General features: G+C 41.2%; 1 protein-coding gene across 2 annotated transcripts in view; it reads right to left on the bottom strand.

The window, feature by feature from the left end:
- The window catches only part of CDK12 (cyclin dependent kinase 12), a 40,952-nt gene extending 33,608 nt beyond the window's left edge, over positions 1-7,344 (bottom strand). Inside the window, exons 1-2 of one of the 2 annotated variants that reach the window (XM_007465158.1) lie at positions 6,140-7,344; positions 1,109-1,990 (exon numbers count right to left, since the gene is read on the bottom strand). In XM_007465158.1, the coding sequence (XP_007465220.1) occupies positions 1,109-1,990; positions 6,140-7,188 (1,931 nt within the window). In that variant the 5' untranslated portion in view covers positions 7,189-7,344. The remainder of the gene's footprint in view (positions 1-1,108; positions 1,991-6,139) is intronic. The other variant, XM_007465157.1, reaches the window with a different exon arrangement.
- Between the last annotated feature and the right edge of the window lie 7,580 nt (positions 7,345-14,924).

Raw genomic sequence — 14,924 nt, 5'->3', positions numbered from 1 at the left:
TCTTTCCCTCTCCTTTATTGCACTTGCATCTTCTAAAAAAAGTGCAGAGTGTAATCTGAAAAAATATAGATCTAAAGGGCTGAAATGTATCATTGTTCAAACTACTGATGTCACCTGGAAAGTAAGGGAAGCTTGGGAATTGGTCTGGGATGCAAGACCGATAATACTTATTTTTGTGCTTACAGTGGAAGTTTGTTGCAATAAGTGAAACTCATATCCTCCAGAACAAGAGGGCAGAATCTCCACAGGAAAAAGAATAACACAAAGATTGCCATGGCATATGTCACTGTTAAATCATGTTTGTTTGGTGGTACTTGCCTGGCTAGGCCTGTCAAGAAATTAAACAAATATATTTCCTAATGCTTTCCATGAAATCAGATTCATGCTTCAAATTATTTCAGTTTTCAACACTCAGAGGACTCATTAAAATTAGAGCTCTTCCCATCACCCCACTGTGAATTTATATTCTAATTAGCAAAGATTCTATATATTGTTCTTTTCTTCTTACAGGATAATTAATTTTTTTAAAGCATCAGGAGGAAAAAAAAGTAGCTATAAAAGACATTTTTGGGACCACTGAGGATATTATTATTATTGATATGCTACTGATATTATTTAATAAATGAATGATAAGTTTTTTAGGGTGATAAAGGTATTGTGATTATATAGGAAAATGTTCTTGTTAGGAGAGACATGCTAAAGTATTCAGAAGTGTCATGGCAGAAAATTAACAACTGGTGAATCAAGGTGAAGAGTATACAGGTGTTAATTATATTCTTTTAACTTTTCTGCAGCTATTTAATATTAAAATTTTCAACATAAAAATTTAAGGAGAAAAACATGATTTTTAAAAATTTGAATCGAAATTATCAATAAATACACTTATGAGAAAAAGGGTTACTAGACCTCAAACTGTAATTCTCTTTTCCTAATAAATGTCATATATAAGGACTTTTCCACTGAAAACCAAACATCAAAGGCATTTCCTATTCACGAAAGCATTCTAAACAGCCATTCATTAGGTCAATTTTGACAAAGCTTGAGAACAAAAAGTACATTACACTTAGAACAACAGGGTTAAAATTTCCCAGTTAACCACAGGACTTACCTATCCATGTCATCATCTCCCAGTAATAAGGGTGGGAGGGGCAGAGGAGGCAACGTTGAAGTTTTTAGGTGTGGAATAGCAGCTGTTACAGACACTTGAGTCTTCACAGAAACCTGTACAGGGGGCTGAGAATTTGCCTGAGAGGACAGAGTTGATGTCCTTGGGTGAACAGAAGGGGGCAAAGTTGAAGTACTAGAAGAAAAAACCTGACTAAATGCTGGTTGGGGAGGAGGCAGAGGTGGTTGCTGTGGAAGAGCTGGTAGTGGAGGCAAAGGTGGCAAGGGGGGTGTCTGAGGTGGAGGGGTAGTAGTTGGTAAAGGAGGTGGAGAAGTAACTGTGGGAAGAGGTGGAAGGGTCTCCTTTTCAGATGTCTCTGTCTCTTTTGGAGTAGCAATCTCCTCTTTCAGTGCTACAGGTTTAGAGTCTCTTGTTCCCTGTCCTTTCGAATCTTTAAGAACAGGATGCTTCTCAGAGTTTTCATCCAACTTTATTTTCCCTGTATCTAAAGAATTTTTGACCTCTGTATTAAGATGTGTTACATTCACCAGTTCGGTATCTGGGGCAGATTTTTCCAATTTTACACCTCTGGGTAACTTTTTAGACTCCAAGCCTGAATCCTTAGCCTCTACTGAACTGTTCTCTTTTCTAGGCAAAAATATAGGTGAACCCTTGGATTCCTTTCCATCCATTTTTGCTGCAGCAGCTGCTGCTCTTTCCTTCTTTTTCCTACTGAGTTCAGCTCCCAAGCTGGAGTTCAGTGGAAGCCTGACAGGTGAGATACTGGAATGTCGACTGCGTGACCCGGATCTCTTCTTTTTACTATGAGAAGATGAGTGTCTTGAATATGCGGGACTTCTACTTCTAGACTTCATGGATTTTCTACTGGAAAAAGAAAAAAGCAGTTTAAAATGGATAGACTACAGCAATGTGGAATAGATCAGTTAAACAAACTATGAAGAACTGTAACTTAAAAAACCCACTGAGTATTCAGCAATCTTAAAAATAGATTAGGTACCATCAAATAATAATAATAATGTATCAATATTGGTTCATTAATTGTAACAAATGTAAGATGTTAACAATAGGAGAAACTGAGTTTGAGGACATAAAATAATTCTTTGTACTATCTTTACAATTTTTCTGTAAATTTAAAACTGTTCTTTACTTTAAAAAATAGATTAGAAGGAAATAAATCCTGCATGGCAACATATTTCAATCATATAATCTAAAAATTATCTACTATTTATTCAACTGAAGGAAGATGGATGGATACTTTTTTCCCATGTTAGAAAATACCCATATTCACAATGATTACTTTTAGCATTTTGGTTTAAATATCTGATAAAGTGAAAACATGATTTTAAAAAGGCATACTTAATGCTAAACGTGGGTTATATCAATTAGGAAGTTAAAAGTAACTTAGCACACTTCACCAAAACCTAAATTTTTTAAACTAGACAGCTATTTTATTGAGAAATCCCAGGAAAAGATTCTGTTCCTTGTATCCTCACTTTATAATTAAGTTGCACCTATACTAAACAAACCCCCAATTACAAGAGTTAGGATTTACAAAAACTAGATAAACTGGAGAAACTGTCTTACCAAAATAATTTATTAGAAGTTATTAAAACTATGATGGCTTCTAGTACTTTCTTTTTTTTTTTTTTTTTAGTACTTTCAAATATGAAATGATTTCCAATAAACTTTTTACGAATTCATAAAGCAAGGTATTATTGCATGTTCAATAATCTTCTCCATTATTAAGGACTGGAAAGTAAAATCTGGGAATCTATAAGGCAGATTATTCTAAATTAAAACCCAAACCCTCATTAATTCTTTTTTGCTTTTTCATAAAGCCTAATGTGCTCAGGCCTCAGTGTGAGGAGGAAAAAAAATTAGCACAAAAAATGTGACTGGACAAAAGATAATTTGCCCAGTAGTGTAAAACAAATTGTTCCCATTCCAGATCTTCAATATCTCCCTTTATCGTTGATCATTGTTAAGACTGATGTGATTCAAAATGTTTCAAAACAAATAGCATATACATGGTAGGTGAAACAACTCACATGATGTTAGTCATGATTTTCTTATACCTATAATGCTTTTTGGAAACTTTCTTCCAAGTTTATTAAAATGTAAAGTTATCATTGGAATCAAAGTGCTCAAAACAACAACAACAATGTATATATGAACATGAGGATATAAAATACTGAAAGTAGTTAAGTGAATTTACCAAATATCCACTTACCCTTCAGAAAACTAATACTTCTCTTACAAATAAGTGGCTAAAACAAGAGGTTTTCTCTGATTGAATTATAGGTTGGTCTAAAACTAACATTATCTCAGGAAAACACTAAGTAATGTCAGAGACCGTGCTCTACAAACCACTGTTTCTTTCATCTTTCAGCGTGACTAAATCTTCCTAAGGAACTCTACTACAAACCTTAAACTTCTGAACAGAAGTCTACTGTTAATAGGACGTTTGGATGGCCATAAGTTATATAAATGTTACATTTGAGGTCCAGGTCCACTCTTCAAGGAAAAAAGGGGGTACAGGGAACAACAAATAGGTAAAATGTAGGCAACAAAAAAAATTGTCTTCAAAAACCAATGTATTTTTTCCCTGAATTACGTTAGGTTCCACCATTTGAAATGAAATTTCTACTATTAATCACTAATAATTTGTTGGATGCAAAGACCTTGCGTTTCTGCCAAAGAATTTTCAGTCTTTAAAAATGAAATCTTTTGTTTAATCTTGACTGTCTCTCTCAAGGAAAAAAGAAAAGAGACTACCATAAAAGGGATCTGTATGTTCCTCCACTCTGACTCTAAGAAATTGAACAAGGAAAAATACGTACATAACGCACACACACAAATATATAATGCTCTTTTCAAGCCAACTAAAAATGTGCATGTGACTCCAGGATTATTATGTAGTGTTTATATTTACGTCCTATAATACTGTGTCTCCAATTCTTTCTTGATTTATTTTTACCATCACTGTACTAGTTCCAACTAAGTGAGTAGAGGAAGAGAGAACTTGAGATTTGAATCCAAAAGGAATCATTGCAAAGTAGCAGTTTTTACTGAAACTTGTTTTAGTGTTTTAGCCTCAATGTAATTCTGTATTCCCAAACCCCATAACAATCAAAAATTCTCAGAACAGCCTTAATGAAACTACTCCCTCAAGAAAACAAATATTCTGAGAATATTTCTTAGGCATCCTTAAAAAACTAAGCAATTTTACAAATGGTACACTTAAGACATCCATTTCACTGTATATAAATTTACCCCTCATCCCTCCAACAAAAAAAAAGTGAACTCTAGCTAATGGTGTACATGCTAAAGTGTTTATAGTGAAGTATACGGAATGCAACTTCACTATAAACTTCAAGTAAGTATGCAACTTACTTTGAGATGAATCAAAACAAATGAAGGTGGAGAGATGGATAGAGATGATAAAATGTATAGCAAATATTAATTGCAGAATCTAGGTGGTACATACTTGAGTCCTCACTACAATTCTTTCAACTTTTCTGTGCTTGAAAAATTGTAATAAAATGGAGGGGAAAAGCCTAAGGAACTTCAGACTCTGACAGCTAGGAACTCCTGTAGCTTGATGAATTCAAACTAGTTTATGAATAATTATAACTTTAAGTCAGCAAAAATTACTCACGCTGACATATAAAAGACATGCATGGATTTTTTCAAATTCACATAGTTTCTCTACTAGTGTTCAACAACATTTCCCTCATTCATTGATAGAATTTACTGACTGGCTCCAAGTACCAGGCACTGTACCTGGCTATGCACTCATATTTACTAATTAATCCTCACAACAACTCTAGAAGTAGGTAGTTATTATTCTCATTTCACACACAGAGAAATTAAATTATACGCCAAAGGTCACAAAGCAAGATTAGGATTCCACTCAGGTATAACTCCAAAGCCCAAGTTCTGCTTTTGAGGAAAATGTTAAGTCTACAAAGAGGGAGGTACATCTCACCACCTAGGAACAAGAACAGTTTTCTGTAGACAATTCACTTCAACAATTAAATTTCAAACTAACATGACTTTCTCACCAAAAATATCACAGTGAAGGTACTATTACCAATTTTTAAGAGAAAGATTTTGAAATTCACCTGTGGTCACAAATAAGTCAATGGTGATGCTGTAAATAAAATCAAATTATCCTTGGAACCAATTTCTGCTAGGTTATACCATAAAAGGGAAAAAGAACTAATTGGCTGAATTTCCACTAGAAACATCACATAAAAGACAGGAGTCTCGCGCTTCCCTGGTGGCGCAGTGGTTGAGAGTCCGCCTGCCGATGCAGGGGACACGGGTTCGTGCCCCGGTCTGGGAAGATCCCACATGCCACGGAGCAGCTGGGCCCGTGAGCCATGGCTGCTGAGCCTGCGCATCCGGAGCCTGTGCTCCGCAGCGGGAGAGGCCACAACAGTGAGAGGCCCGCGTACCGTAAAGAAGACAGGAGTCTCTTGTAAGTTATCAAAAAATTGTCAATTAGGAAATAAACTTACAAGTTTGGAGACTCAGTGGACAGCACAAATCCTAGATGACTTAGGCAAATAGCCCCGAGATAATACAAATGAAAAATTTTAATTTCTTACATCTCCAATCAGGTCCAATGAAGCCTAAGGCACTAATACCAAAGTGATTTTTAAAAAATTAAGACAAAGCAACCGAAATAGCTGGATAAACTCTGGGCACCAGTATCAATCCTATGCAGTCAGTAAGCAGAAGCCTATGATTTTTCTCACATGGGAGCCTACAACTGAAGATCCCACCACTGGAAGTACCTACCTTTAACAGCTGTAGGCATGTGAACTCTGCACTTCTCCAATTCTGGGTTAAGAGGAGACCAGACTCACCTACATGATGACTAGCCAATAGCAAAGTGTTCTAGTCAATGATGAACACTGGGGGCTTCAACAAAATGTTAACATGTCTAATCACCAGTTCCTCATAAGCCACCGTAAGAAGGAACGGGCTGTTAGACAAATAGCTCACCTGGGGAGCGGACTCCGGCTCAGAGAGCGCTTGCTCAGGAAAGGGCTGCTGGACCGCCTTCGGCCGTAGGGACTGGGTGATCTCCCACTGTAAGAGCCACTCCTTTCATAGCTGGAAGAACGTCGCCGGCTATAGGGACTCACAGACCTCTGTCGTCTACTGTAGGGACTGGGTGACCGTGTGCTGGACTGGTAGGCCGAAGGCTCCTTGTAAGGTGGGCTGATTGACTGCCTTCTTGAGGTACTTCCCGGACTCTTCTTGTAGGAGTCGTAATTGCTAGAGGTGTGAGATCTCGGGGGACTAAGGTCATAATCTTGGCCGTAAGAAGCTCCTGAGGGGCTATCGTCTTGCTTGGGGCTGTCCGACCACTTCCGGTGGGGACTCCTGGACCTCCGTTTGGGGCTGTCCACGGTTTTGTAACTTTTGGGTGTTTCCCTTTTCCGATGACTTTTACTCCGGTCTTTGTGCCCGGACTTCAACTCACGTTCTTTCCGGGTCTTCTCCTTATGGAGTTTGGATGACCTGGATTCCTTGTTGCTGCTGCTTTTGGAGATCTGCGTCTTCCCATGGTCATCATTCTCCTCATTTGAACGCTTTGAACTTCCTGATATCCGGTCCTTCATCGATCCCGACTTGCTGGAGGCTTCCAGGTTTTTTTCTTTCTCTGACTGTTTAGTTTTTAGTAAGTCCCGGGAACGTCTGTGCTGGTGGTGACGGTGTTTGTGCAGGCGGTCACTCCGATCAGTCCCGCGACGTTCATCATTCTCCTTCCGGTCCAGTTTGAAGGCCATGTCGTCAGAGAAGGTATCGGAATCAGAGCTAATGTCATCATACTCCACCAAAGGTTTGATAATTGTACCCAAAGGTGCTGCTTCGGGGGTCACCAACCCCATGTCTTTGGAGTGCTTGGACCTATGCCGCTTGTGCTTCGACACCAAGCGGTGACGCTCCCTGCTGTTGGAGCTGCCACCTCCCGATGACGGCTGCAAAGTTCCAGAAGCTCCTCCACTCCCGTCCTTCTTGCCCCCATGTCTCTCTGGATTGGGCATTCCCTTTCCCCTGGCCTCAAAATGGGGAAAAAGTTCCCCAGCACTCCAAAAAGTAACCCCCACCCTCCCCCCCAGCCCCAGCCCCACGCCTACCAAAGCGCCCCTACAAGGGGGTGGGGAGGGAAGGGACGGTAGCCCAGGCTCCTCCTCCCTCCCGACTCCTCAGCACCCTCCTACATGAGGTGGGGGGTGAAGGAGCCAGGGAAGAAATGAGAGTTCCTCAGCAGTGGAGTTGCGAGACAACGGGTAGCCGCTCGAGTCTGTTTCCCCTCCTCCCCACGCCGAGCCAATCCTCAGGCCCAGGCGCCGGGGAGGTCGAGGAAGTAGGAAGCCGACGGCCTGGGGCTGTGGGGCCGACTCCGGCTCTGGGGCCCTGTGAGGACTGCGCGGGCCCTTCCCCTACCCGGTAGCCCGGCTCGGGGCGGCTTCCTGTCGCTGGGGTCCCGCGGCCTAGGTGCCTCACGCCCCCTTTGTCCCTCGCTACTGAAAGAGCCCCTTTTCTAGCTTCCGCCTCACCTCAGTACCTCACACTCACTCGCTCCCTCACAGAGGCTCACAGTCACACACTAGGTTAAACCGAAACAGCACTGGGAGGAAGGGGGAGGGGGTAATCCCAGGAAATATCGCGAGAATCTGCAGTACTCTCGCGGTATTTCGTGCTTCCTTTCACCTCTCCCCACTGCCTGCTCAAACAACGCGAGAGCAAGTCCCGGGCCAGAAACGCCTTCCGCCAGATTCTCGCGATAAGATCCCAGCTCCCCGTTTGAGCAAAACTTTATTGAAACGGACTTAGGAGGAATTTTTTTAATTCAAGACTTTATTAATAACTCATTGAACAAATACATATTCCCAAGTTCCGGCGCAAACTAATTTTTGCATACTCTGTAACAGCTCCTTTAAATACCAGGATGAAAATATTGTCAACAGAATAAAGGGCAAATGTGGGGCTATTTAAACTCAAGTCCCTAAGTATTAACGATTCTTCCCACTTAGGTAGCATATACTACTACGTCCATTATTACTAATTCTCGTACTGCCCTGCAAAACACAATTTCCTCATCCCTATTTTACAAATAAGGAAACCCGACTCAGAAAAGTTGAGTAGGTTACTTAGGGTAACAAAGCTAACCCAGCAAGGGCCAAACAAGAGATTAAAATTCACGTCTGGGGACTTCCCTGGTGGTACAGTGGTTAAGAATCTGCCTGCCAATGCAGGGTGCGTAGGTCCGGGAATATCCCACATGCCGTGGAGCAATTAAGCCAGTGCACCACAACTACTGGGCCTGCGCTCTAGAGCCCACGAGCCACAACTACTGAGCCTGCATTACGACTACTGAAGCCCGCGCACCTAGAGCCTGTGCTCCGCAACAAGAGAAGCCACAGCAATGAGCAGCCCACACACCACAGCGAAGAGTACCCCCTGCTCGGCCCAACTAGAGAGAAATCCCGGGCACAGCAACGAAGACCCAACACAGCCAAAAAAAAAAAAAAAAAAAAATTCATGTCTGACCTTAAACTACAAGCTCTTTCATTGTGTGGCACTACCACTCTCCAGTCTGCTTAAAATCTTAAGAACCTTGAAAGCTCATCACCTCTTGAGATCATCTTCTGGCTCTTTTGGAATCATTTAGCCATTTATCTTCACACAGAAGATTATAGTTATGAACAAGCAAAGCATAGTATTCATGAACAGGAAAAAGTATCTTACACTGCCCCTCATTTTTTATCTTTAAAAATTCCTTGGCACATGTTAACTCATTCCATTCACAACTTACCTCTTCACAACTTACCCCTGAAATAGGTTGCATTAGTGAGGCAACTAAGGAACAGAGAAGCTAAGTGCCTTGTGCAAGCTTCCCCATTCTTTTCTTCAATAAATATATGTGTGTGAGACTTTAAGGTCCTTCTCCGTGTACCAGTGCCCACTGAGACCCCTCAAGAAGGATATAGACAATATATTCATACCTCAAAATATAAGGTAATAAATGTCATAAGAATGATACAGAGCAGTGTGGAGGTTCAAAAGAAGGTTGGAAGTGGTAAGAGAAAGCTTTATAAAAGTATGACATTTGAGGGGCTTCCCTGGTGGTGCAGTGGTTAAGAATCCGCCTGCCAATGCAGGGGACACAGGTTTGACCCCTGGTCTGGGAAGATCCCACATGCTACGGAGCAACTAAGCCTGTGTGCCACAACTACTGAGCCTGCGCTCTAGAGCCTGCAAGCCACAACTACTGAAGCCCGCACGCCTAGAGCCCGTGCTCCACAATGAGAAGCCACCGCAATGAGAAGCCTGCGCACTGCAACGAAGAGTAGCCCCCACTCGCCGCAACTAGAGAAAGCCCGTGCGCAGCAGTGAAGACCCAACACAACCAAAAATAAACAAATAAAATTTTTTTTAAAAGTATGACATTTGAGTTGGACCAGAAAGCGTAGATAAGGATTTGTATATGAAAAGAGCATCCAGTAAATTAGGAGCCAGAAAACATTCTGAATGAAGGCAGAAAAATCTACTCTCCAAATCACTCCCTGAAAATGTTCTTGTTGCTTTGGGTCACATGGGTACAAAAAAAGTTTTTTACTTAAATGTTTGAGCCCATAAATCTTCATTTAAAAAAAAATGAAAAAGACAGGCTGGAATTCCTGGCTGTCCAGTGGTTAGGACTCGGTGCTCTCACTGCCAGGGGCCCCAGTTCCATCCCTGATGGGGGAACTAGGCTCCCACACGCTATGTGGCTCAGCCAAAAAAAAAAAAAGGAAAAGACCAAGTTTTTCATGACAACTTTTTAATCATCTACGGAAGTAAAATTAATACTATCAAGAAAAAAGAAAAAAAGAGGATAGAATTAAGTACTTGAACTCAGGTGTGGTAACTCCTCATTCATTGCTGCAAGAGGGCCTGGATGTAAATGTCTCCACCAGTGTCTAACATGATGGCAGATGACATGAGACTTAATGAGCCGATTAGATGAAGTGACTTGTCCACCTTATTAAACGTTGGCATGAATTCAGCAAAATTACTCTGATTTTTTCTTTCTTTATTTTTTTGTGGCACGTGGGCCTCTCACTGCTGTGGCCTCTCCTGTTGCGGAGCACAGGCTCTGGATGCGCAGGCTCAGCGGCCATGGCTCACGGGCCTAGCCGCTGCGCGGCATGTGGGATCTTCCCAGACCGGGGCACGAATCCGTGTCCCTTGCATCGGCAGGCGTACTCTCAACCACTGCGCCACCAGGGAAGCCCTTTTTCTATCTTTTAAATGAGATCAAAGTTTTGACCCAGGATGCACCCACAACCCACAGTAAAATGGAAAAGTGGGGATGGCAGAAGGAATTGTGATGATGTGCCAAATTAAATCTTGAAGAGTAAAATTCATTATCCAAATTATTCCACCATCATTCCAGGAATAGAAACTTTCATTTTTTAAAATTAATTTATATTGGAGTATAGTTGCTTTTTTTTGTTTGTTTACTCATTGTGTTATTTATTTATTTATTTATTTATTTACTTGGTTGCACCAGGTCTTAGTTGCAGCTTGCTGGCTCCTTAGTTGCAGCATGTGGACTCTTAGTTGTAGCATGCCTGTGGGATCAAGTTCCCTTACCAGGGATTGAACGGAGGCCCCCTGCCTTGGTAGCACGGAGTCTTAACCACTGTGCCACCAGGGAAGTCCCTGGAGTATAGTTGCTTTACAATGTTGTGTTAGTTTCTGCTGTTCAGCGAAGTGAATCAGTTGAACGTATGCACATATCCACTTTTTTTTTAGATTTCCTTCCCATTTAGGTCACCACAGATCACTGAGTAGTGTCCCCTGTGCTAAACAGTAGGTTCTCATTAGTTATCTATTTTATACATAGTAGTGTATATATGCCAATCCCAATTTCCCAATTCGTCCTACCCCCTCCCTTCTGCCCTTGGTAACCATAAGTTTGTTCTTTATATCCATGACTCTATTTCTGCTTTGCCAATAAGTTCATATGTACCATTTTTCTAGGATCCACATATAAACGATATCATATGGTATTTGTTTTTCTCTTTCTAACTTACTTTGCTTAGTATGATAATCTCTGGGCCCATCCATATAGCTGCAAATGGCATTATTTCATTCTTTTTTTATGGCTGAGTAGTATTCCATTGTGTGTGGGTGTGTGTGTGTGTGTGTGTGTGTGTATCTCACATGTTCTTTTTCCATTCATCTGTTGATGGACATTTAGGTTGTTTCCATGTCTTGGCTATTGTGAATAGTGCTGCTATGAACATAGGGGTGCATGTATCTTTTTTTTTTTTTGCGGTACGTGGGCCTCTCACTGTTGTGGTCTCTCCCGTTGCGGAGCACAGGCTCCGGACGTACAGGCCCAGTGGCCTCGGCTCACAGGCCTAGCTGCTCCGCGGCATGAGGGATCTTCCCGGACCAGGGCATGAACCCGCGTACCCTGCATCGGCAGGCGGACTCTCAACCACTGCACCACCAGGGAAGCCCCATGTATCTTTTTGAGGAGGGTTCCTTTTTCTCCACAACCGCTCCAGCATTTATTATTTGTAGACATTTTAATGATGGCCATTCTGACCAGTGTGAGCTGGTACCTCACTGTAGTTTTGATTTCCACATTTCTCTAATAACTAGCGATGTTGAACATCTCTTTATGTGCCTGTTGGCCATCTGTATGTCTACTTTGGAGAAATGTCTATTTAGATCTTCTGTCCATTTTTCGATTGGTCTATTGTTTTTGGTTATTGAGTTGCATGAACTGTTTGTATATTTTGGAAATTAAGCCCTTGTCAGTTTCATCATTTGCAAATATTTTTCTCCCAGTCTGTAGCTTGTCTTTTCGTTTTATGGTTCCCTTTGCTGTACAAAAGCTTATACGTTTGATTAGGTCCCATTTGTTTATTATTATTATTTTTTAAAAGATATGGTACTTTTTTTTTTTTTTTTTTTTGCAGTATGTGGGCCTCTCACTGTTGTGGCCTCTCCCGTTGCGGAGCACAGGCTCCGGACGCGCAGGCTCAGCGGCCATGGCTCACGGGCCCCGCTTCTCTGTGGCATGTGGGATCTTCCTGGACCGGGGCACGAACCCACGTCCCCTGCATCGGCAGGCGGACTCTCAACCACTGCGCCACCAGGGAAGCCCGATATGGTATATTTTTAAAAATATTTATTTATTTATTTATTTATTTAGGCTGTACTTGGTCTTAGTTGCGGCTCATGGGATCTTAGTTGCCGCATGCCGCATGCAGACTCTTAGTTGAGGCACGCATGTGGGATCTAGTTCCCTGACCAGGGATCAAACCCAGGCCTCCTGCACTGGGAGTGTGGAGTCTTACCCACTGGACCACCAGGGAAGTCCCCTGTTTATTTTTGCTTTTATTTCTATTGCCCTGGGAGACTGACCTAAGAAAACATTGGTATGATTTATTGTCAGAGAATGTTTTGCCTATGTTCTCTTCTAGGAGTTTTATGGTGTTATGTCTTTAAGACTTCAAGCCAGTTTGAGTGTGTCTAAATTTTTAAATACAACTGCTGAGATTAGCCCAAAAACTGGTGAGAATTGTGCCTTTGTAAAATAAGGGTTGCTTCCCTCTACAGAAAAACTTTGAACTCTGAAATTCCAGGACTGCATGATTTGCTTTATTTGCATGACCTCCCAGGGCAGGGAGTCAGGGCAACTCTGGGAAGCCCAAGGTGATCAGTCAGGTGATGACTGTAGTTGCCCTGTAAATCCCCCAAAGCAGGTCAGAAAGCTTCTCCTTAGGCTGTACACAAGGGGAAATATTTAACTAAAGTTATAATAATTTTCCCTCACCCCAAGGCCAATTTGTTAGTTTAGATTTTGGTTTAAAGAGTCCTCTGGAGTCTGCCACAAAGCTTAGTTATTTAAAATTTGTCCATCCTCCTCTTCTTGGCATATAAGATTACTCCTATGTGTACCTTAAATGCTTTTCTTATTTAATGACACGTCTCTCCTATCTTTACTTTTAGAATACAAATTTTTCCACAATGTCATTTCAGCTGCATTTTCGGATGAGAAATAATAACTTATTCTATTCTGTGACTAAAATTTGGTAAAGTTTATTCTGTTTTCAAGTTTTATATGATTTAACATTTCCTAGCCACACTTAGTACAGACATTATTGTTTATTTGTACAGAGAGCTTTCATGGGGAAATGTAACTGTGTATCCAACAGTGATACTTTGGGCATAAGAATAAATTAACAAAAAAATTTTGGGTGCCTACAATTACAGTGACCAGTCATATTTTCAGAACTCTAAATCAGGTGAGCCCATCAAGGGCTGGGGCTGTGCTTTCAAGTTTATATTCCCAGCTCCTAATACACAAGTATTAGGACTCCACAGATATTTGTTGGATGAAGAGCATTTTGACAACAGGAAAGGAAACAGCATTTTATTTTCTTTTTTGTTTCTATTTATTTATTTTTTGGCTGTGCCACACGGCTTGTGGGATCTTAGTTCCTCAATCAGAGATCAAACCCAGGCCCTTGGCAGGGAAAGCATGGACTCTTAACAACTGGACTGCAGGGGAATTCCCACAGCATTTTAAATATGAACTGTCTTTGGAAATTCTCACTTGGATAAATGCTTTTGCTAGATTTACATGAACATATTTTTACACTAAAAAAAATTTGATTATCTGAAATTCAAATTTAATTGAGTGTTCTGTATTTTATCTGACAACACTATCAGTTTATCCCAACAATATGCATTGAGTCTCTGACATGTGTCAGGAGCTAGGCTAGGCAGTATCACTAGACAGTAGTGAAAGCAGCCGCCCTTCTTGGATTTGATAGTTTAGCAGGGAAGACAGGCATTGAATGCATCATCAGGTACTTAATTAATTTTGAGGGTGAAAGTGGTATTAAAGAGAAATTTGAAATAATATAACGGAGGACCTGATCAAGTGAGGGGTTAGAGAAGCCTTGCTTCTCTAGTCCAGAGCAAGAGACATTTACATTGAGATCTGAATAAGTCGACCTCAGTGAGGAGAGGGGGGTGGGGTACGGAAATACCTCCCAGCAGTTAAAAAGGCATGTTCAAGGACCTTGGGAGAGGAAGGAGTGAAGGAATTGTCTGCAGGTGGAAGGTCATTGTGGCTGGGGTTTGGCAAGGGGAGAAGAGCTGGGTCTAGAGAGGCTTTTTAGGCCCAGTAAAACATTTGTCTACTAAGCCCAGGTACAGTGCTAGGTAGTGGGGATTCAGAAACAAGAGGCAATTCCTGCCCCGAGAAACTCACTGTGTAGTGACTGAAAGGAATGAGGGCACGAGGAATAGACAAGAGGTAAAATTTAAGTTCTACTTTCAAGGAGCATGGTTTATATCTTTGTGGCAATAAGCATGTGGCAAATAAAGATTTATTCTTATTAAATTTACACTGCTGTGCCTGCTCATCTGAACTGCAGTTACCTGTTGGAATGGCTTTGGAGGATGTTTGCATATCATTTTTGAAATATGGGGAAAGTCTGAGACTAAAGAACCAGTGGAAATCCATTGCTTAATATCCTTACAGCAAACTAGGTAAAATTCAACTTTTCAGCAGTTATTCTCAAGGGTGTGTATGGAAAAAAAGAACATTAAAAAAAAAAAAAAGGTAGCCTTAACTATTTTAAGAACTTCCACCCAATGCTAGCACAATTGTATTTTAGCCTGGCTCTTGTTCCAGTGGCCACGAACTTCTCAGCATTACTCCAGCTTTCTCTTTGTGAGGATTTACTGATACAAGAGATAT

This window comes from Lipotes vexillifer, unplaced genomic scaffold, assembly GCF_000442215.2.
Source record: "Lipotes vexillifer unplaced genomic scaffold, Lipotes_vexillifer_v1.1 scaffold591, whole genome shotgun sequence".
NCBI classification, from domain to species: Eukaryota; Metazoa; Chordata; class Mammalia; order Artiodactyla; family Lipotidae; genus Lipotes; species Lipotes vexillifer.
Note: the sequence above shows the minus strand (reverse complement) of the source record. Positions and strands in the feature narration are given on the sequence as shown.